This window comes from Thunnus albacares, chromosome 4 (assembly GCF_914725855.1).
Source record: "Thunnus albacares chromosome 4, fThuAlb1.1, whole genome shotgun sequence".
NCBI classification, from domain to species: Eukaryota; Metazoa; Chordata; class Actinopteri; order Scombriformes; family Scombridae; genus Thunnus; species Thunnus albacares.
Window position 1 is genome coordinate 27142200 of NC_058109.1, and position 25225 is coordinate 27167424.

The following is a 25225-nucleotide window of genomic DNA, read 5'->3' on the forward strand; positions in this document are numbered from 1 at the left end:
CATCCAATAGTAGTTGAGACATCACTCAAAACTACAAATGTCAACCTGCTGGTGATGCAAGAGCAACAATTAGGATTCATCCTCTGGGGACCATGGATATCTGTACAAAATCTAGTGTTGATCCATCAAATAGTTCTTGACCAAAGTGGTGGACTGGCCAACTGACATTTCCGTTCCTTGAATCATGATGCTAGCATGGATATAAATATGTCGTGATTTTCAACCTAAAAGTGCTCAGTGTGTCTCACAATCTCTTTTTATAGCTTTATCATCTAACTCTCATTCACAGCTACTGGTTGTAATCAGGTCCAGTCAGTGGCTGACAGGCTTTTATAGTCTTTAAACTCTGATTGGTATGGCTCTAATTGTCCTAAGATCCATTCTGGAACAGCTCAAACTATCCTCAGGTATCTTTCAGACTGGGTCTTTGTTGTTTGAAAGTTAATTTATTCATATCTGAGCTGCGGGACCATTTGAGAAACTGGAAAGACCTCCTGCTTGCATGAATAACCCTGAACTGAATTTCTATTCAAATATTGCATATATGAGTGGTTTGAAAAAGCATACTTCATGTTCAACTGCAAATTAAAATCAGATCCTGGTAGATGCTGAGCAGAGTCTGCACATTACACTGTAGCTACGTGATGGTTGAAAAAACAAACAAAAAAACACCAGTTACAGGCCACTGCTGAGTAACATTCTTGGCCTTGACAAGCTGCGACTTGGCAACATCTAAGAATTTTATTTGAGAGGGATGGAGAGCTGAGAGCGAGGGGAGACAGTGGGAGAGAGAATATTGGCAGGCTCTCCTGCACACTGCAGCTCAATAACATCTCCAACACACTCAATAATGAAAGATGTCTGTATGTCAGCAATACGTTAGTGAAACGCAGTTGAGGTTGAGACAATCCCTTACTTTTTGTAAACATGTTGGATGAAATCCACAGACACACACACACACACACACACACACACACACACACATATACATAGGAATTTAAGAGTTCCAACTAAGTGCTGATGTTTCTGACTTATCCCTCATAATCCCTCAGATATATCTGATTGAATGATGCATTTCTGGTCTGAAATCTCTCTACAGAGTGGTGACTTTACACCACTGCCGGCTAAATAGTAGACTCATACAGAACATCGCCTCCCTAGGGGAAACCTAAACCCACCGTTTAGATCCTGGAGATTAGCTTTGTGTTCACCATCTCCCTCGCTTATCACTCTATCTCTACCTCATGTGGAGGAAGTGCTGGGCGATGAAAAGTCCCACATCAGGCATACTTCTGCTCCTCTATGAGACGTCACACAATATGTTTCCACAGCCTGAATGACTTGGATAGAATTGAATTGCTAAGGACACCTCATGAAACTTGATAGACTCAGTTGTCACGTGGGTTGTTATAAATGCTCCTAATTGTCACAATTTTTCCACCACTTCTGATTGTTTGACTTAATAATTAAAAGCCAAGAACAGCAATAAATCAGGTATTTTCAGGGTGGTTTAGCGTTGTGCTGTTGTGATGAAGCACAGCCCATTTTCCATAATAGCCTGACTGCTCCTGAGGTCATATCGCCACTAGACGAGAAGCTAATTGACTTCAGGGTTAGATGTGTGACCCTGGAGGGAGATGAAAAATAGCTGTGCTCCATCCTCAGAGGTGAAAACAGGGGGCTGTGCCAACATTGTATTGACCAGTTCATTGCTCTCAGCTCATCAACAAAATGAAACCTGCTTCTATAAACACTTCTATTGTCCTACAAAACTGGATACCCCCCCAAATGTGCACACCAACGACTCAATGGAGTATTGTAAAAGAGGATTTTCTTGGATGTGCACAGGCCCATTTAATATGTTTGTGTATTACACAAGCTTAGCTGAACCGCTATGAGGGCAATGAAACCTACTGTAAACATGTTTGCAGGCAGAATGAACTGGAGATTAATTTGACTGCAGGAGCAACATAATCCTTGTTATCCATTAGCCCGCAGAAGGCAAAGTCAGCGTAACTGGTGAGCTATCATATGGGGAGATGCAGGTCTAATGGACCTGCAAAAATACAATTCGTAAAAATGATTTATATCAGAAAATGTCTGACCAAGGAACAAGTAAACAGAACTAGGAATCGGACCAGGCTTTCCTGCCAGCTTTCAGTACTTGGCAGTTTTTGATACTCACTGCTATGGAAACGTTTTGGTCGGTACTCAAAAAGTATTAAGATTTCATAACCAGCCTTAGTAAAGTGTAAATGCAACATGATCTGTGTCTGAGAGACCTGAATTGCAGATTCACTCTGTTCTTCACACTTAATCTGGAAACTACAAACACCTGGCAGAAACTGCATAAAGCTGCAAGCTGAAAAGCCTAAGTCTGAGGCCCAGTAAAAGAAGTTTAATCATTTTTCTCTTGTTTAGCCATTGTTCAGCCATTTAATGCACTTTTGGAGAACATTCTAGAGATACTACTAACGTGAATGGAAACTTTTGACTCGTGTCGTCCAATGTGAGTGTGATGTACCTGCTCAGGTTTGAGCCCTGGTGGTACCCAGGCGTACTCCTCCAGGGCACAGCCGGAGTCGTCGTCTGAGGTAGAGTTCCTCTGGAAGTCATACATCAGCTTGGTGACCGTCTTCTCCATTTCTACAGGCATGGCTGTCACTGCATGCTCCTCACGACGACACTTACAGTGCACACAGATCTTCCTACCATGGATGAACAGAGACAAATAACAGCCATTAGGATGATAGACAACAAAGAACATCTGCAGTGCCAACAACATAAGTAGACTACAATGTTGCCCAACAGGCACATATTAATGAAAGATTGAAGAGAATAAGAGTGCCTGATCACAAATAAGGACCCTTTAAATAAATCTGTTCAAAACTGTGATTTGTGGTTTGACAGGTCATAATATTTCAGAATCCACACCATTAGGGTGAAAACAAACACTCAGTCTAATAAATCATTGTGTAAATAGAACTACATCTAGGGTGATAGGGTTTAGAAACAGGATGTCATGCCGCAGTTGCTGTTTGGGCCATTAATCACAGAAAATACAAACAACCCATATTGCTTTTTTCAAAGGAAACCACCTGTGAAAAAAGTAAAATATCATCCAACCTACTTAGTTGATGGCATAGTAAAGCCCAACTGAAAATTCTTTAAAACCCTTGACTTTTGCTCAAAACCAGATGGGGCCTCTACCCATAAGGGATGTGAACTCTACATAGTTCAAAGGTCAAGGCTTCCCACTGCACTTCTCACAGTATAATGTGAGTGTCACAAATACAATGCTCAACAATCCTCTGAGGTATCAAGAACAAGGATATAATCACAAACAGGCTATGGAAATTAGCAGAATCCAGCCAGTGACAGTGATGGAAAGCAGTACTGTACAAACAACCCAACACACACACTTCTCTATGTACAAGGTTAGCATGAAACATTAGCAGATGCTAAGCCAGGACAGTGCTCCACTCTCATTAGTCAAGCGGACCCACCCAGCTGTAAAATGGAAAGTATCAATGTTTGAGTTTCCAAAGAAAAGATGGTTGGGAGTGTTTGTCACTGACACTCCTCCTCCCCCCTGCTCTTTCATCTCCAGGCCTGTCCAGAGAGTCATAAAGACAGTTGTTATATTTCATAGACTCAAACAACTATTCTGCAGTGTTGTTTTAAGAAATAATGGGATTAACAGCCAAGAATGACTCCTTGGAGAATGACAGAAGCTGTGAGACATCTCACAAAAAGCAGAGCAGGATGTGGGTTAAATACCTCAGTGCATGGATTAAAATAAAAATATATTCCACCTTCACTAGCTCATGATGATGGGGAGGAGACACTGCATACCAGCTCCACCAGAACTGACGGGACTACTTGTGCAACACACGCCTAGTTACAAAAATTCAGAGATGCACGACCAAGCGCTGCAACAGTTTGCGGAGCCTTCGCGCTTGACGTGAAAGATGCATTGATGTAATTTTTGGTGCACGCACACTCGTCTTGGAGACACTGCGTTGAGCATAAACCTAGCTTAAGCCCCCACACGAAGGGGAAACTCTTCTGGGTGGCCAGAAGGTTGCATCCCACTAACCCTTGCTGCCCCTCAGGCGGCCAAAACAGAGAGACAATCCCATTACCTTCCCAGATGGACGCCTGCCTGTCTGACAGACAGCCCTATGGAGGAGCTTAAGCACACTCAGGACACTGTTTGACAGACTGACAGCTTGGTTGGCTGAGGATCTGCTAGTGTAAAGTGCTTGGAGTGAAGACAACACCATGTGGAGAGCTGGCCGAGCCTTACCTTGTCTCTTGTTCAAAAGAGCACTTGTTGTCCAAGGTTTAGTCTTGGTTAACAAAGCACTTCAGTGTATTTGGCTTAGCACTGATGGATTTTGATGATAGAGTGGACACTGGAAATACTTGGAAACATCTTGTAGCAGTCTAAATAAACATCCCACTGACATGCCTCAACTGGTCATATGACATGTAATCCTTAAAAAGAAAACATACAAATATATAGGTCTAAAGTTGGATGAAATCTCCATCACCACTTGAGATTCCTTACCATCCACCAAAACCCTAACAGCCTATTACTGTCAGCTCAATCTTTCAACATTGCCATGAGCAGAAAGGCAGACCTCTGCAACTTCTGCTGTCATGGTGTCAAACTGACTCCACAGACATTAGCAAACCACATGAAGTGGCCAGATATGACTTCCATGAATATTGACGGATATGATAAATGGAGCCATGATACAGCTCAGACAGACAAAGTCGTCAAGTAGCTGTCAAGCACGCTGAGTGTTAGGAGGGGGTTTGGAAAATCCCTGTCCCAGTGGTATAATGCTATAGCCAGGGGCAACACAGCTCGGCTCATTACAGCCCAGCATCTTCACCATTATTACTAATTTAACGCTGATTAACTGGTTCACACACACACACACACACACACACACACACACACACACACACACAAATCACATGTATCTACAAGAACACACTTGCTGCTTGGATAGAAGAATGAGAATGATGAGTCAGAGTGCAAAATGATGGCACCAAAAAAGATTAAGCACATATGTACACTTCTCTCGCTCTTCTGACATGCTGCCAGGTGTTTGGCAGTTATTTCTGCCTTGGGGTGAGGAGGGGCTCTTGGAGATAAGAGCATACAAATAGCCAGAAGGAGCAGAGTGGACCTGAAGGAAAGCATTTCACACTGCATTCTTCTGAGAGGACACATCACAACCTCACACTTTGCCTCCAAGTTTAACTCCACAGAGACTGTAACAGGCGGAGAAGCTTGCAACCTTTACAGCAATGCACCTCTCCAAACCCACTCTCCAAATCCAGATGTGTGATGACCTTTCCCAAGTGATTCACCTCACAAACATCTGATCTCCCTACATCAGTGCTGGCAGAGATACTGTAAGTCTACAGGGGCCTGTTGCTCCTTCCCTCCCCTTCTATCCTCATGATTTACAACACGCTTCATGCACATGCCTGGGATTTCCCCTCCACTGAAACTAAATCCCCGAGCTTCCCCTTGTAATCTACATGATTTCAATTACGAGAGATTTGGGGACTATGGTAATACAAGTCAAGTACATCACAGACGCCTCATAAATGACTGCGAGGTAAAGCACAGGAAGTAAAGAGGCTTGTTTTCTCTTGTGATTGAACTTTTACATCCCCGGGGAGATGTAAATGCTGACTTATCATTGGCCAGTTGGAGTGTGAGGTTTGTTCAAGACCTGGGGGGTATGTTGTTAGATAGTAATCCCTGTGACCATGTTATCAGTGGGCAATCATTCACCGTTTCGGGTTAATTATCATCGTCCCGTTCCTCTAGATTAGTCCTGTAACCCAGGTAACTGGTTGTTTTAATACGTAACTAGTGTCTGATAGGCCCTCTGACAGTCTTTGGCCAAACAACAGACAGTAGTTTGGCCAAACAAGTTGTCTTAAAACATGGATGAAATCTTTGTAAATGTGCTTCAAAGCAGAAATATTAATAAAACCAATCAATTTTATTGATTAAAGATAACAGTCAGGGAGCTATCAAAAAGTAAACTTATAGAAATCATCTTTTCCTCAGAGAGAAAGGATTAGGGGTAGGGTAGGGTTAGAATAAGAAGACTATTCAACACGAGCTTTAGAAAAACATTTGATTCAACTTTATTCAGGAGCCAGTAGTAGAAGTACAGCCTTGGAGGGTTTTGAAGCAGAAGTCTAATTCCACATTCATTCCTGAGCAACTCCCAAAACCGCTGCAGCTTTTCCATGGCATCACTCTAGATGGTCAGATTAAAATCCCATCTTTAAATGACAGCTCTGCACAAAAGCGGAAGACGGATGACAAGAGAGGAGAGCACAGAGGACAGAACAGCTGGGTGTACACTGCAGCCAAGTCTTTTTTTCTTGCCTCTGCTTTTGTTTTCTTTGGAAGAAGTGGGGGAGAGGAGGACAGACTCTTTTCTCTTTAATGTCCTTTTCACTTGGTGGATGCAACGTTTCCGTTCAGTGTTTTGAAGCTGTTTTGGGAATTTTCAGGGGCTTTAATGAACAGCTCTGTTTTCACAAATTACCAAAGTACAGGAATACAAAGTCCCTGGGCTCCATGTTGACTTCAGAGCCATTAGGATTTAATCACAGTTAAACATGACTGGAGGTGTTCCCGACAAGAATCAGGCTCGACAAAGACGTTTTCCATTAGCGGCCAATTAGCAAGAACCAGATGCAACGTGTTCCAGAGGACAGAGATTAGGCCTGCATTCACCTGTCATAACAAATTATAGACAGCCAAAGTCTTGTCCTTGTTTCAGTCTAGCCTCTGGTCCACTAGCCTTGACCAGCTATTGGTTATTCTACTCTAAAAAGCATATAAATGCCTTTGAATTTTAACCAAACTATTAACAATATTTCACAAGCATTCAACAATGACAGCTCCCTTGAGTTTTGTAAAGGGGGACTCCACCAATTTCACACACAAAAATAACCATGATGATGTCATCTGGGTTACCTCAGATTGGGTTTGTGACTTTTTTAAAAATTTTTTTAAAGAAAGCCTGTGTCACTAACTGGAGGCAGTGGGATCTAGGCAGGGGGATCTAATGATACTGACTTGTATTATGGGAAATGTAGGATCCAGTGTTTTTGGAGTTTGACCCATATTGAGGACAAACTGTTGCTTCAAGTTTGACCATTCTTTTATTAACATGTCTCTTGCAAGTCATCTAGACTTTATAGAAGTGCATCACTAAATTGCTGGAGTAATGTAATAGTGCCCTTTACACTCAACCATTGTTAGCATTTTTGTTGCCCAATACAGCAGATAGCCATTTAATGTAGAAAACAGACAAAAGCTAGTGGAACAAGAGCTAACCGAAGACAATACAACAATATAATGCAACCAGTAACTGGTGAGTGCAGGTAGGTAAACATACACCAAATGAGTATACACACATGCACATAGATGTACACACATATAAACATAGACTCATGAGGACAAAAACTCCATCTGTATTCAACAGTCACAGCATTTATAACTAAGAAGAATTTATAGATCTGCAAGAGACAGAGCTTTTTTCTTCTCTCTGCTCCAGTGAGGTAATTGAAAAAGCTCTGAGTATCATAATTTCCCCTTCTCTCTTTCTAAGAATTAAACTGTACAAGATTTTTGTGGCAAGTGGGAAGGAGAGAGAATTTTACTTAACATCAAACTGGGACGCTTTTCAACCAGAGATACACTATACTTGAGGCTGGATCACATTACTTATTCATTCAGCACTGACTTGTTCCACAAAGTGACACTACTTTGGATGGGAACAGAGGGAGTCATGGAAGGGACGAGCTTCCAGCACAACCTCACACTGCAGACTTCAGACCATACTTAAGACTCTGGTAACTGATATGCTGCCAGATCAATAGCTAATATACTAACCAGCAACATTTATTGAAAGACTACATGTAGCTTATGAAACATTTCAGAAGAAAACATCAAAGCAAATCCAATCCGGCCCCTCTAGGACTTGTATTGGAATATTATTCTGGATTTTGTTGGACTGTGTCAGTGGGAAAAAGCAGTAACCAATACAGCACTGACATTTTTCCAGAGGCAGTTGTGCATGTCAGAAATAACGGTGGTCTGTCAGTTCAGTTAATGTGTCTTCTGCGGAGGCCAATGATACTGCAGCCAGCTGCTGGAGTCACATCATTCATTATTCCCCCGTCAGTCCATTCATGTGCTAATCCACTGACCCTTTACACTGCTAAAAAAGTAGCCATCTGAACGGGTCAATTAGCCTGTGTTGAGTCTTGTAATGTTCTCCTTAAAACAACTGCCACGAAGCCAAGAGTATGCCACTTGTTTCCAAACTCCTACAAATAACCAGCCGAATTTTATCTGGACGGACTCAACTAATGACAACACAATGAGACTTAACTGGCGGAGCATATTGAAACAAGCTTATTTGGAGGAAATAAATAAATACATAAATACAAATAGGATTTTTTTTTCTCAGAAGAGAGTTTATTTACGAAGCAATGTGAAATCCATATGGCACAGAGGCTGCACAACAAAGACTTTCTGGCTAGAAAGCGCACAGTAGCCTGACCATTGCGCTCCAGGGGGTGGGGTGGGGGATATAAACCAGCGTCCATAGAGGGAGATAGCTACAGCACAAGTCCAACAATCCCGCATCTGGGTGTTAAATCTTTATCCAAATAACACCCCGTTTTAGGTCATGAATGGGTGAAGTGTCTGTACAGGGATACAACTTGATTAAATCTCGGAGAAAGCAAAAACTCAGTTAAAAAAACAACTCAGTGACCTTTTAATTAGACAACGGCAACTCAGTGGACTGGATTAAAGCCCGTTGAACGTGCTTTAAAATTCAGTCCAATGAGTTTGAGTCTTTTAGCAGATTTGTGACACACTTCTCTCCTTCCATTACGCACTTAAAGCCACGAAATGGATCATTGGTCGCGCCATCTAAACAGCTCCAAAACAACAGAAAACACGATCCGCTGCTTACCTTCTTACAAACTGCGGCGGAGGGAAGCCATAGCCCTGACCTCGGTGCTGGTTGCGGTGCTGGAGGTTTTAAAACACGTCTTCCTCATTGCAGAAATTGTCACACCACTCCAACGCCGCAGCTTTGCCACGAAAACACCCCGCTCTCAGCCGCTGCGTGGTGTCTGCACCCCTCCACTACATCTATCCCCTGCGTTTAAAAGCCTTTTGTCAACCCCCTGCCCTCTCCGCAAACACATTCAGGAGTTCTGCAAACGAGGAGAAAGCGTAAACGAAGAGCCAACTTTAAGTGCGTAAAAACAAATCCCCTTTTCGCAGCAAGCCACAGATCCAAACCAGAGCGCAGATCCCGCCGAAATGTTTTCAATCCCAACGAATAAAACAGAGATCTCCTTTGGTAGTGAGGTCAAACACGGCTGCCGAGTCTGAGAGAGAATCCGTGCGGACTTTCGGTGCGTAAAGACACGGAGCGCTACAGCTTCTCCGCTCGCTGACCGACCCACTGAATAACAGCGCTTTAATCCTTACCCTGTGTCAAGCCAGTATAAATAACATCATCATCATTTCCGGTTTAAACCTTCACAATAAAGGCAGCAATGTCAGAAGCTTGTTATTTTTGTTTATATTGCATTCTAAAAAAGTATTGTGATATATTTTCTATACAATTACCACACACACATAATTACACGTTCTGTCTTATGTCAAATTATATATATAAATACATTTCTGAGAAAATATTAATTATATTTTTAAATAAACACATTAAAAGAAAGAATTCTGTCCAGAACTATCTGTGAATGAATTTAGAGTTTGTTGCAAAAGATGTTGCAAACCCCTTCTGCTAAGGAAGACCCTGACATGTGGTTGAAAGCTCTGGAAAAAGCTATTTGGACCATGAGATTTTTTTTCAAAAGGTTAACAATGAACTTTTATGATCAACTATAAATAAATCTGCAGCTAGAAAGTGGATCTTGAGTTATTTGTTTAACTGATTTTTGTCAGATTTATTTTTATTGAATATCCTACTTAACCATAAAAATCCACATAAAATTCTTTATAGGCCTAATGGTAATTTAAAAAGCAATGTCTGTTCACTCTGAAAACATCAGCTTTAACTAATGTTATACTCTAAATAGTGCAAAAATTCCCACAGGCTACACAATCAGATCACTATCACTGAGCGTTAGAGGACCATGCCAGTGATCTTGCATGTTTTATCACATTTATTTCAAGTCATTAAATATTTCACATGTATATGATCTTTACAACCCATTTTGCGTAATATATTTCTAAAGCTTTTGTTTGAAGGCACAGTTGCTTACTTCCTTTCTTATTCTGGGCCTTCTCTGGTTGAATTGACACACACGCGGAGGGAGAGAGAGCGACCCCTCTCTTCTCTCCTCCCCGCATACTAATATCCCGGGGTGATGTCAGCAAGTCAGCGTCCCAACACTGGTGTAATTAGCAGCGCGAATGACTGGTGCTCTGGCAAGATTTGCATGTGAATTAAACCATTTCCCTGAATCAACTGGCTGGGGGGGGGGGGGGGGGAAGAAGAGACAGAGAGAGGGAGAGGAGGGGAGAGGGGAGCCCTAGGGTGCTGACCTGCATGGGGAAACGGAGAGGTGAGCCCCTGTAAACAAAACAGTGCTGTTTGAATGGACATAAGCTGGAGAAAAGACAAAAGGCTTACAGACCGATGAAAATCCACTGAATGAAAAACAAATGTAAAGCCAATTTAACTAAAACCATTTTCCAAGTCAGTGAGCGTTTATAGGCTGATTTGTTATTTGCTAAAGATTAATGAACAATGGAGCTTACAATCACTTGACTCTAATCTTTGTAATACACTTTTATTTTTAAGTTATTACAAGTACAAAAGACTTCCCCCGACAATACTGCTGACCAAAACACAGTCAGATATGAGGAAAATGTCAATTAAATCAAGGGACTGATGTTGATACGATCAACTCGTGGAGTCAGTTAGCTCAGCCATTAGCGACAACATAAACAACACAATTGTTCCCTAACTGATTACCACCATCTCAGCTATTTTGGTTCCTTCTTAATCTCTCAAACACTTGCTTGGCAATAAGCTCTATAATGCTATCTCGCCTCTCTTGTTCCTACAATGAGTGGTAGGAGTATTGAACAACGTCCCACTGCCGCTCCTCATCTGCTTATTTTGTGTAACGCACAATGTGTCAAGAAACAGGGAAAACATCCAAAGCCGGAAAAAAATAAGTTCTCTGGCAATCAAAGCTTAACAGATTTGTGGCAGATTTCAAAAGGCAACTTGGAGGACAGATAGAATGAAAGTGGGTTAGAGAATAATTAAATCAAGATTTGTGTATGTTTTTCCCAAAGTGCACTGCTGCTGCCTGTTGGCCAAACACAGGTTAAAAAAAAGAGATGCGGAAAGGAAAATAAAAAAGCTTGCTTTGAAATAATGTCTGCAAAGCTGCATGAGGAAGAATTTTTTGCTGCTGCTGCTGAAAACAGCCGGCAGCTCTGAACGACCTCCTAAGTTTTTGAGGACAGTGCTGCAGTCTCTTTTCTCCTTTCAGGAACTGTTCCTTTGGCTTCCCTTGAGTCAGACTAAAGCTCTGCTTTTCTTTTTAGTGAAAGCTTTCTTTCTGCCCTGGATTCTCCTCTCACACGTGGCGGGGCAACTCTCGCTAAGTCTCATACATAGGAACGTAATCGCGGCCTCTTTACAAACACAAGAATATCAATTGCAGCTCAGGCTCTACTTACGGGCTATCCACAGGATTTTACAAGGAGCCCTAAGTGACAGTGTCCTCGGCCTGCAGCAACCACAGAATGGGTAAACTGGTTCAGGGCCAGCCATTTCCCCCAAAAAATCATTCCCTTTTCCCCAATAAACTGTTCCCTGACCTACAGTGAGCTGTTTTAAATGCCACAAGAGGACTGAATAAAAGCATAGAGGCCAGCTTGGGGGACATACCACAGATAGCATTGCCTACATGGACTCTTGGCATGCACAGAGAGCCTCTGCTTGGTAATTTTAGACAGTGAGCTAAACAGGTTTACTCCCTTCCGAAGCATGCATAAGCATATTGAGGCTTTTGTCTCTACCAACGCACAGGATGAGCGATATTGTAAATACATGTTCCCCCAGGGGCTGAGAGCCCATCTGAAGTATGCAAAAAGTTGTACTGCCTCAAAGGATCTTATCCTCCAAGAACATTATTCACGTCTTACCAGGGAAGGAACTGATTTATATACAGTCTGATATGGTCAGAAAAACACTCCTGATAAATCAATGCCTTTATCTCGATTTGAGATGTAGCCAACATCTCAACATGGCCTCCACATCTTTATTTCTCATCTGCTTTTTTAGGAACGCCAGTCTCCTCTCCTTTCATGTGGCAAATGCTGATGGCTATCACTCTAGAGTCAACACACAAGGCAGCTGGGACCAACCCCAACAGCTGATAGCCAAGACATGTTGGGAGGGAGGGAGACTACTTCCTCTTCCATATATATTTTCTTGCCACTGCTGGAAAGGGTTTCTCAAGCAAATTTCAGATTACTCAAAGTATTCACACTGCCCAAAATCTGGTTCCCTGACTGGCTGCCCAACTGTGTTCCAGACCCTTAAACTTACTGGTGGCGGCCATGATGTTGGGGGCAGGGTAATGTTGTCACACCATGTAAACCATATAACATTCCTCAGCAACCAGATCTGTGCTGGGCAATTGAGAAGGGTGTTGAGCAGCAAGGGTTTGAGGTTTGAGTGGAACAGAAGTGACCAAAACTAAGGCCCTCTGGTATTCTAATGGTTAAGGTGCTTAACTGCAAAGTTCCTGGTTCGATTTCAGCGGGGGGAGCTTTATTCATGTCATATACCCATCTCTTTTCCTTCTTTTTCTGTCTGCCTCTTTACTATCTGCTTCTCAATAAAGGCAAAAATGTAAGACAAATAATCTTGAAAAACGACCAAAATTGTTGTCATTATTGTTCCGTAAAAAGATCTGAAGTAAAGTTTGTAAGTAAAATGCCTATAGATAGGCAAAGATTAGTTCACCAGAACCACAAAGCAAATTGGCAACAAGTTGAAAATTAACTTAAAAAAGACAACAGGAAGTATTAAGTGTCAGTATGCTTAAAACGCTCACATCCAGGTTCAAAGAAGAGGAATCACCAGACAGTATACAGGGTCACTGGTTTTCTCAGGAGAAGCCTGACATTCAGTGAGAGGGGGGCTTTTTGGGGTTGGATGGTGTCATTTTGAAAACACACTACCACCATGACCTACAATAACAGTTCTTTGGCTGAACTACTTTGCCCAGAAAGCAGATTTAGTGTGACATAAGACTGGGGGCTCACTATGGGTCCTCTACTCAAGCGCCCCTCTGTACCCATGTTCCCAGCAGATAAGTGGCCATTATTCATCCCGTGTTGAACATTAACTGGATTAATTCTGCATGAGTTGAAGGGTGAAATAGTATTTGTCCAAAGGGAGGGAAATGGCAAGGAAATGAGGAGAGTAGCCAGCTTGGCTGAAATTCTAATTAGCTTGGGGGTTCGTTAGCACACAAACTCGACTCTTGCTGCAGAGGCCTTGCTGATTCAGAGGCCTGGGTAAGCCATTAAGCCACAGAGGGGAAAATAGAGGGAGACAGTGAGGAAGAAAAAGAGAGAGAGAAAGAGTATGGACACTTGGTCTCACGCATAAAGGCCCAGGGCAAGGAGGTGACCTTGTGGAGTGACTCCTCAAGGGGACTGGAGCTATTTCTGCCCCTCCTGGCCCACTTACACAAGGGCTCTTCAGCACAGAGGAAAAACACACTCCTAGCCCTCCACCTCCGTCTATCCATCAGACCATCCATCTCCACTGCAGACAGCGCTCTCCAGGGCGACGCAGTTCAATTTCCAGCTTGCTGTGCCCAACAACGGCGGTTTGTCAATGAGCTTTTCTCTGCCGTACTGTACATGTGGATTCTGATTCAAAACATAACTAGGTCATGAGGTAGTTTAAAAAAAGGAAGAGGGAGGAAGAGTTGTAGTAAAGAAATACTGTAGTGGATGCAGTGGGATATGAGGAATGGCAAATAAGAGACAATGAAAAATGAGTTTAGATGTTATTATTCCTGTGTCTGTGCCTGAGAACTAAAGAGACATTTGCAAGATGAGATCTAGCTTTTTGAGTGCTCAACCTACCCATCTGTCCTGAAAATGATTAAAAAATGTTGTGAAGTAATATACAAAATCTCTCATTTATCTCCAAGCAACACATAAAGCCACAGCAGCTCTGAGACAGAATGATCCTGTGGCTCCATGAATGAACCACCCACCTCCTAACTTCCCACACTCAGCACCCTGCAGCCATTTTTCTGACTCAACTCTCTCATTCAGCCTCCACTGATGTTCCTCTTCCTCACCTTGTCATCATGACCCAGATGAGTGGCGTGGGTGACAATGCTAATTTGCTGACTCTCCCTCTCAGTCTCTGTCAGTGCAGGTTTTTGTTTCATTCACTTCACTATAAGTTTCTGTCAGTTAAATCTCTTTCTGGTGCTATTTCTAACAAATCACCTTGCAGCCCTCGCCCGCAGCCACAATCACATGCCAACTGACCAGATGTTCCATCGTTAATAATGAATATTAGCATACTCATTAGTTGGACCACAATTGTGGGGTAGCAGCCACAGTCTTGATATATGATCTTATTCTCAAGGCTGCATAAAGCCATGCCAACACAAAAGCCTTTATGTGGAGTTTGAGGCTTTGTACGCAGTGTTCTTTAGAAAGATGCCGGGTAAAACCAATATATCCAGTTGGGGGGAGAAAGTGCAACAAAAGCAACACATGTTGAATGTGTATTTGGCTGGTAAGCCTCTGGAGCAAGCCTGAATATCTAAAATAGTCAGTGTTTGCAAAAAATATTCTATGCCTAGGTGGTTGTCTGCACTCCACTTTCTCGAGAGCTCTCCTGTAATGGTTTAAGCTCAAACTTTTAGTTAAATAAACTCCAACGCTCAGCCATGCCAGGTTTAAATATTTAGCTTTAGAGGAGTTGTGGGTAGAGCAGTGACAGACGGGATCAGTCCATCAAACAGAGTTTGGCCTGAGGGCGTTTGATCCACTCTACTAGAAAAATGTACATGAACACAGGGCTGTGCCTATGTAAAACTACACCATGAGTTTGGTTTGCAATTTGTTATCAACACAATTCAGCTGGATGGAAGAAAGAGATTCTTTCAGCACGCCAACTGGACGTCTGAGTTTTCCCATCATGAAACCAGCCAGTGTTTATGTGTGTGGCTTTGGGTAAAGTAATAAATGACAACAAAAATACTTAAACATGAGTCGTGATAGTCAAGTGGAAATATACAGTCAGGTTTAATTTGATCTATTTATACTGTACCTACAGACTAACTACAGGCAGCAGCAGCATGTTTGTGGTGGGAGGAGCAGCGCTGGCATTGTTCAAAGCTTTCTAGCCTTTCTATGAAGAGCATCTAATTAGCGACTGAAGTTGAAGGACGATTTTGCTTCACATTGATGACACTCGCACACAAACAGACTGATCTGTGGCCACAGGCATACAAGACACACAGAGTCTGGTAAGCGAATCAGTAATGGGGATGGGGAGGGTGTAGATATGGGGCCTAAATGAACCACATCCTGACTCTTCAGAGACATTGGAAAATATCGAAACATAACCTGTGCATTTTCTTTTAACACCTGTAGCGTTCTGATGCATTAAAAAAATCTGATCACTCTTAAGTCCCTGAAATCTTGGTTTCAAATCTTTCTTTATAACATGAAATATTTGTGACTAAATAATCAACAACCATAGTTAAAGTTGACATTCTTAGATATTATTTATTAAGATTTCGCTCAAAAAACTTGTTTCATCAGGACTGTGAGGGTGTGGTTTGATCAGATTTGATTGACATAGTGGTCTGGCAACATACAGTAAGCAATCAATACAACTTCATCATCATATTGATTCAAATGTTGCTAAATCTTGATTGATGCGTTGAAGTTTGTGACATCACCTTTTCACAACTGAGCCCTGCCCACTTCACACCAGTGAAAAGATCTCAGTCACATACAAAACACATACGGTCTCTCTCGTGAAAAAAAATCTGTCATGACATTGTGTGTTCATGTAGGATACCATCACAGAAGAAGCAGATTGAGAAAATATGGTTATATTTATATGTCAGGGCCTTTAAATTTTCATTACTTTATTAAAATGACATTTTTCTGGAGCCTTTGTGTCCTCTAAGGTGATATTGCAGCCAACTGAGACACACACAGACAGAAAAACTCAAATGTATTCAAGACTATGTGGATCCGGTGGTAGATGGTAGCAGGTTGTCGCTTTCCTTCTAGTTCAAATTGCCACCTGTCACCCCAATAATCCAGCTAAGAGTGTTTGAATAGTTATTATCTCATTGCGTTTATATACATCAGGGTACCGGAGAAAGGAAGTAAATGCACTGTGTGACAAGAAAGAGATAATCTCTGGATGAGGTCATGTCATTGTCTAAATGATGAACAGATGAATCTGAAAAAATACATAAGGAGATTAAACTCAATCTGATTTCAGACTAAGCAAGTCACTTAAACTAATAGACTGGTAAAACCACAGAAAACATATTCTGAAAGCCTACGAAGATTCTTCAACAGTCTGTTTTCATCCAATGGCAGTGTTTCATTTAGAAATGATTCTTCCCAAACAGGTTTAAGCTATTTAATTTGCCCCTTATTGCATCTTGTTACACTGTTTACCCTAACAAAGGGGGATGGAGGCTGAGCAGATCTCTCTCACACACACACACACACTAAACACACCATGTCCACATCAATAAGGCCACTGCTGCCCTTTCTCTATAGGGTCTTGAGGGTCTGTGGAGGTTATGGATTGGAGGAGAAATTGCCATTTCCAGGACGTGACAGACTTGCGGCGTGGGCCGATAAAGATGGTGAACCCAGGGCTTTATTGACTGATCGCTGCTGAGAGCTGAGACTGTAGGCAGCAAACACACACAAAGACAGACACGAATGAGAAGGCACAGGAGGAGGAATGAGTCACGTTGAGCGATCCACACCCACTGCCATCACACTTACACAAAATCCCATTTAACGATTTTTATCAAATCAAGGTCAAACTTTCAGAGTGAACACATCTCTGAGGAAATACAGACCGTCAATCCATCACTTCTCATGCCTTTTAAAGATGCACTGTAGGCTTGTTTTGAATACCAAGTCTAAGCAAACTTATTCACAAGGTAGTGCCATAGAAGTCTCTATCCATCTCTAGCCTTTTCTTCTCCCACTTTATTCCCCACTTACTGCTGCTCCCCTACGTTCCCTTTTTAAAGCATGGCCCATTAGGAAGCAGTGAAAGAGAGCAGTGCCCTGAGAGAAACTAAATCACTCCGGCCCACTGCTGTTTACACCAGACCCGGCCCGCTGCTTGAGCCGCTGTTTATTTGAACTGTGAACCACCGTGCGAGGTGTGTGTGAAAGAAAAAGTGTAAGCGTGTGTGTGTGTGTAAGAGAAAGAGAGAGCATGTGTACTGCAGAACCGGGGAGGGGAGGGGATGGGGGGGAGAGGTTCCACACAAAACCCAGTGTCTCGCCCTCCGATTTCTTTCACACCTCTCTTAACACCCTTTTCACAGCGTATTCATTTGCCCCGCGGGCTCCTGGCGCTCCTCAAGTTCTCCAGGCCACAGACAGGCCTCTGTGTAGCCCGGTTGGAGCTGTACCACTCAGGCATAGGGATTCTGAAAACAGACCTCTTACACCCCCCATGGTGCTCCAGACACAATAATGTCCTTCTCCTGACCCACATATGACATCACAGCCTGGTTCTCACACATTCACATATGCTCACACACACAATCAGACAGAAAACATCCAGCCACTCTTGCTAAAAAGCACACGCACAAGCAAGAACGCATGCAAATGAATGCTTGGTTCTGTATTGATGGACATTACCAATCAAAGCAGGCTCTAAGGTGATGCACACACACACACACACCTTGGGGGAACAGTAAAGTTAGTGTGGGATCAGTTAAAACTGTCCAAGGCAGGAGTATAGGATAAGAAGACCTGAGCATCAATGAAGCCACTGTTTAAAAAGTGCAGACTGACTGGAAGAACGAAGAGGAATATGAAAAGCTGCCAAGTATTCAGACACGAGAACAAGGACACACACTGAGGAGGCACACACATACACACACGAAATAAGAACACAAATATACCAACACACATGCACAGAAAGCTGGGCTTATCTAATTGCTGGGTGAATGTACTGAAAGACTGTATTTACTTATTGGTAGTATTTTTTTTCTAGGAGACTAGCTGTTGCTCTTTTAGTTCCATTTATGTGCGGGTGGTAATGAATTAGCAGCACAGGCGTCACTGGTCATAAACACGCCATTCATTCTTATGATCACATCATCAAACTGACAATAAAGATGATGTAACATCAGTTTTTTGTGGGGCACGGACATTTAAAAGACCACAGGAGAAGAGAAGAAAAGTAGCAGCCAAAGTTTGAGTTAAAAGGATGACAAATAATCATGAGTGTCAATTCCCTTAAGAATATTCACAACAGCTCAGGAATGAGCCAAAGGCCTTTTAAATCACTGACTTTTGCTTATTTCATGGAAAAAAATACTGCAGTTGCTCCCTGAAGCATGGAACAGCTAATCTATGTGTATCGTTCTTCTCGCCTCTGTTGCTGGACTCCACATGTGTTGCTGGCAGCGGCTGCACATAAACAAACTTTTCAGCCAGACAGAAACATACAGAGAGATAGTGCAAACACATGCTCACGCACAGGGCAGGAGGGCAGACGTGTGCCAAAAAGCATGTGTACAGGCTTGCACACACAACCATGCAAAAAAAACCCATCAGTGTCTTTACAAGCTACTGTTCTCTAAAAATTCATGCCCATCAGCAATAGTTAGCATGACGGAGAGTGACATACTAATCTGTGAAAAGGCACTGTCGATATCCGCCATGTCTAATCACATCACAGCACTGCAGCTCAAGTATGTTTGCTGCTTGTTCTGGCTCCCCTCTGGTATCTGGGGCAGCGTACCAGCGAGCAGAGTAAACTCTGGACAGGAAAGGCTGCTCTGTGTGTGTTTGAGAGTGTCAGTGTGTGTGTGTGTATATGCATGCCAAGACTGTGCCAGCCACAAGACTGATGCTGGCGTCAGAATGAATCACATACAGTCTGCTATTCCTTCCCTGCAGCACACCAAGAGGGTAGCTGGGAGAAAAGAGAGCGAGAGAAAGAGAGATCATAAAAACAGATCATAAAAAGCAACATCAATGGGTGATAGACCAAGCAAGAGAGGGAAACATAAAAAGGGAGTGTGAAAAACAGGAGGGCTTATGAGACAAAGGTTGAGAGGGAAACACAATGAGGAAGAAAAAACACACACACACGACAGGGAGGGAGACCACATGGTATCACCAAGCTCATCCATCTGCAGCCAAGCTACATGCCAATACATTCAATCATTCTTTGGATATGACCTATGGATTTGTCTAGTCGTTGGTTCACCCTCCATTATATGCAAACCTTCTGATGGCATATGAGAAGGACCTTGATTAGACAGATTTTCTACCGGTCTGATCCATCACACTCCCACACAAGGCTGCTACAATAGCATCAACCAATAAATGGGTAAGATACTTTCTGCAGTCCTTTCAACCATGCACCCATTTGTGTTAATCTGATGGCAATTTAACACGTTGATCTCATGTCTGAATAAGCTCCTGAATCATTTTTACATAAAAGTCACAACAGCAATCTCACAAGGTCAAACCTTTCGTGTCACTTTCAACACAACACAAGTCTGAAGTAACTGCCGTCCCATTATAGGGACAAGTATATAGCATGGACTTATGCCACATACCACAGCGTTTATAGCTTAAGCTAGTTTGCTGGTTTCGTCCCTAGATGGGGTTTTAAAATATATAAAACTCAACAGTTAAATACATATGAAACTGCACAGGACTCGACAATACATTACAACACAAAACTCAGCAAGTACATACAAAGCAGCACGAAAGACAAACATACCATAAAAGTTTCATAAAACAACAAGCACCAGATTACTCATGACTGATCCCTCTTTAAGAGCTGTTTTCAGTTTGAGTTTAAAATGTTCCCAGTCATGATCCATTTTGAGTTCTGTGGGTAAAGAGTTCCACATGTTGATCCCCCGAACAGAAAAAGCTGTCTGTCCAAATGAGGATTTACGAAAGGGCTCCTTACAATCCCCAGTAGACGCGCCTCGTGTTACTGAGCCAGAAGCCCTGAGAGGTACCACCAGGTCACTGAGCATCTGGGAAGCCTGGTAATTAAGTCATTTATAGATGAGTTTAAGGTTAGCAAATTTAAAAAAATTATCAAAACTTAACATATTTTAACTTTTTTTTTAATTTAAAGGCTGCAGCAGCACAAGGTAAAGCATAAAGCAAGAGAGTGTGCCTATTTGCCTTTTGAGATCAATTAATACAGATAGCTCAAAGACCTACTGTGACTTGAGCTGCAACAATTAGTCTATTGACAGAAAATTAATCACCAACTATTTTGATTATCAATTCATCATTTTGAGTCATTTTTAAGAAAAAATGCCAAAATTCTGTGGCTCCATCTTCTCAAATGTGAATATTTTCTGGCTTCTTTGGTTTTCTATGATAACTAACTGAATATCTTTGGGTTGCGGACTGTTGATCAGAACAAAACAAGACATTTTAGGTTGCATCTTTAGCTTTGGGTAACAATTGGCATTTCTGACATTTTATAGACCAAACAACTAAATGACGATTAATCAAGGAAATAACCAACAGATTAATTGATAAGGAAAAATTATTGTTAGTTGCAGCCCTAATTGTGACTGATTAGTGTAGTATGTTCCCAGCTGGCTAGCATATAGAGGTTAGCCCATCAGCTACAGTGCCTCACTAGCCAGCCTTGTGAGTAGTCCCTACGCCACCAAGCTTCAAGCACTGCTTATTTCACAAGGATGCATGGACGAACATGCAATCAGCCACCTTCTGGTGTGACCAGTTCTTATTCAAACTGAGTCTTCAGTCAATATGGCCAATAGTAGGCTTCCAGCCTCAAAGCCGCCCCCTTTGCTCAGAGACCTAGCAAAAAACCTGGCATTGATATCTATTGATCATGAGCTACTTTGCATTTAGCAGCTGTAACTGACCCTGCTTGTCCATCTGATCCTCCAAAGTCCAGAGATCTGACCAGCAGTGAAATCTATTGATTACACATAAAAACAACAGTATTTCAACTGATCCTATTGGGACGGACTTTAATTTTCTCAAACAATATCTGATCAATGCACAGCAGGGTTCAGTGAGAATAATCACCAGCTTTCCCTGGATCTTAATTGGAAAATGAATAGATACATAGACATAAACAATAGGTTATAAAAATGTCTCCCATGTTGGGAAGCGGATATGAGAGAGCACAATTTTTGATGACATAGCACAGATCTCGGTGTGCAGACAGCACGGCCTGAACAACACATGAACTCCAAGCATCTGGGACACATTTAGCACCCATGTGCAATGTATTACATATTTCTGGAAACAAAGCCACGCTCGAGTCTGTAATCTGTTGATGGGAATTTATTCCGTTGTTCATGGTTTGGTTTGTTGTGACTTCAGTGTGGTAAGCAAGGTTTTTCTGAGGAAGGCTGACAAAGAATGACTGAGAGGTAAGGGAGGAGGAATGAAGCAGATGCTGAATAAATAAAATATAGGAGAGTCAGCCAAAAGATTACAAATCAACTAAGCAACAAACAATCCAACGAAGTCAGTGTAGCTCCTCCACTGCCAGGCTTTTCACACTCCCAGAATTCTTAGCTATAAATTACTATTTTAGAGCAGAGGGGTGAAATTCATCACCCTCCTGGTCGGCAGGCTGGGTAAACTTTAGAGATCCTGTGTCGGCCTGGAAACTCTGATCATCAACTTGAAGAGTCCTGGCTAACTTGGCAGTGATGTGGCTGCCACCTGCAGCACTGCAATGACCTTCAACAGGAAGAGGACAACAAGAGTTTAAAGCACTAGAAGATAAACAGTGCTTGCAGTTTTACAGGGGTTATGTGTCGGACTATTCCTTGGCCAGACAGAGACAGGCTAGCTGCTTCCTCCTGCTTCAAGTCTTTATGTTAAGCTAAGCTATTGTCTCCTGGCTCCAGTGTCATATGTACTGTACAGACATGAGAGTGGTATCAATCTTCTCATCTAACTTTCGGCAAGAATGCAAATACGTGTGTTTTGCAAAATGTCAAACTATCCCTTTAATTAAAAAAAAACATTATACTGCACAGTAATGATAGCATTCATTTACTCATTCATCTACCCTTAAGCTCTAATACTACTACGATATGATCTTATTTTTCCATTACGCCACCAAAATTGGAGATCGTATCCACCCTTCAAATTTGAACCTTAGGATAACTTTCCCTTGCTTGCTCTGCTTCATGAATAATCACAAAGGCTATATAAAATTGAAGGCCAATGTTTTTGAAGTTCTTACTGAATAAATTCCAAGCAGAGGACATACTTTTTATACATTTTTGGTGCCATTTTTCCACCTATGCTTGGTAAGTGAGAAGACAGTGAGTGCCTTTGAAAATAGTGGGATGTGACTTGGAGAATTCAAACATTTTTTGCTGAAGCTGCATCAGTCATTCATTACACTTCTCTGAGTATACTGAATATATTACCATTCAATGCTGTTAATAATGAGCAAAAACAGCATGAATCCAAAAGTGCTTGGATCTTCCGCTGACCCAAAGCCATTATAAAACCTAATAGGCAGCACACAAACCAACAAAGAACAAAAACATGGCTTTAATAAACCTAGTTAACATGAAACTTTAAAACGGCCCGCCCAGCCCCCGTCTAAACCTCAGCGCAAACCTCAGTCAGCCTCTGTTTAGAATCTGCACCCTATCGTAGCTCGCTACTGTGTCCAATGGCTTTCTAGGCAGAACGCTAACCAGCCAGGCGGTGGTGAGGCTACTGGCCAAGCAGCCACTTGTTAGGTCTGTGGGGTTAGACAACCACATCTGGTCTGCCTGCACCCACTTAGAGCCCCACCATGGTCTACTGTTCAGCCAAACCTCAGAGGTCAAGGACACAACCAGCGAGTGGGTGTGTTTTCAGTGCATGTGTCTATGTGTATATACTCCTCACCCTCCCATACATCCTACAGAAATGGTAAATGGATGTAAATATGAAGCAGTTGTGCTCTACCCTAAATAAGTATAAACTATTCATTTAAATGCCAGATTAAAGATTGCCTCCTCTTTTTTTTCTTTTTAGAGGGACCTGAATTTATTTGGGCTGAGTTGAGGCAAAAGGTGAATAAAGAGTGGCCCGAAGGCACCAATGCAGAATGGGATCAAAATAACTGAAAGTATTCATGAAGGTGAGATATTGCGAATTCTGGCCTTGAGCTTTTTCCCCCCTAAGCGCTTCGTCACAATGCAAATGCCACCACCTGACATCATAAATCTGATGTAATGAAAGACGCCAGCAAGCAACAGCTTCATCTGACACACTCAGATGTGAAAATTATAATAAAAAGCCCATCTGTCTGATATCTGTCATAAAACCTGCAGCTTAAATCTGATGCTGGCACTGATCAGAGCTGATGGTAATTACTGTGTGTAGTCATGTCTGTGTTCAAGTGATTCATCCGTTATCTGGCTCTGGATGACACTAGCATAGTTACAGTAAGAGCATGACGATTGCGTCATGATGGTGACAAAGACAGGACGTACCACTGTGTTTCTGTCACCATCAGACTTTAAGCCTCTGTTCTCTGAAAGAGTCTAGCAAAGACTGACACACTTTAAGACATACTTGAACATGATGTGGAATACAAATTCGCATATGCTTTTATTTACTTATGTCTAACTGTAACCAAGTAAAACTAGACCCAGGTGCCAACAAACATCAATCTTAGAGCAACTTTGGAATGACAATTTAGTTTCACATAAAAGAAAGCAAAATGATATTTTCAAAAGATTTCATACTTATTTTTTTTTGTTTTCCAAAAACTTTCTGTTCTCATTACCACCTGCAATTTAATTTTTGCAGTTTGTGAGTGTTTTAGTATGCATTCTTATGTTTATTTACATGTTGTCACTTTTCCAGTGTAAACACACTACTGTACATACTGGAACCAATAAATCGTCCTGGCCAATGTTAGCTTATTGCAGGTATAACAATAATAAGAATAAGAATAAGAATAAGAAGAAGAATAAGAAGAAGAAGAAGAAGAAGAGCTTTATTTATATAGCACTTTTCAAAACACAGCTACAAAGTGCTTTACAATAAAAACAGAACACATTTAAAGTGCAAAAACAAACTAAAAGCCATAAAAACTAAACACACATAGAGCAAAATGAACTAAAATGCCATAATATATAATGAAATCACTGAAAAGCAATTTTAAACAAGTGGGGTTTTAACAGTGATTTAAAAGATGAGACAGTTAGGAGCCCTGACTGCAAAGGCTCTATCCACTTTATGTATCAATCTGGAGCTTGGAACATCAAGACGCAACGTATTCGATGATCTCAGAGAGCGGGTAGGGACATAGGGCAATAAGAGATCTGATAGATAGCCTGGGGCATGGCCTCTCAGGGCTTTGTAAGTAATCAATAAAATGTTAAAATCTATTCTTAAGCAATGGGTAGCCAGTGTAGGGAAGCCAGGATCGGTGAAATGTGATCGTTTCCGAGACTGAGTTAAAATCCTGGCAGCAGAGTTTTGGATGAGCTGGAGGCAGGAAAAGGATTTTTTTCTGATGCCAGAGAGCAGGGAGTTAAAGTAGTCCAGTCGACTGGTTATGAAAGTGTGAATGATAGTTTCCAGATTTTTGGCAGAAAGAAATGGTCTAATCCTTGAAATGTTTCTGAGATGATAAAGACACCAAGATTGACACCAAGATTTCTGCAATGTGAGTTATTGAATGAAATAATGAACCAAGACTTTTTTTGGTTGTTTTCACTATCTTGATTTACGACTAATATTTCTGTCTTATCAGCATTTAGCTGCAGGAAATTTGATCCTCGATGTATATGTCATCTGATGGGTAACAAAAAATTGCATTTCAGAGATGCCAAAGATTTGTTT

At 41.8% G+C, this 25225-nt stretch overlaps 1 protein-coding gene across 2 annotated transcripts in view; it reads right to left on the reverse strand.

The window, feature by feature from the left end:
• prickle2b (prickle homolog 2b) overlaps positions 1 to 25225 on the reverse strand; it is an 89072-nt gene that overhangs the window by 11585 nt on the left and 52262 nt on the right. Inside the window, exons 1-2 of one of the 2 annotated variants that reach the window (XM_044349106.1) lie at positions 9042 to 9542; positions 2525 to 2708 (exon numbers count right to left, since the gene is read on the reverse strand). In XM_044349106.1, coding sequence (XP_044205041.1) covers positions 2525 to 2656 — 132 coding nt within the window. In that variant the 5' untranslated portion in view covers positions 2657 to 2708; positions 9042 to 9542. Of the gene's footprint in view, positions 1 to 2524; positions 2709 to 9041; positions 9543 to 25225 lie in introns of those variants that run through there. The other variant, XM_044349105.1, reaches the window with a different exon arrangement.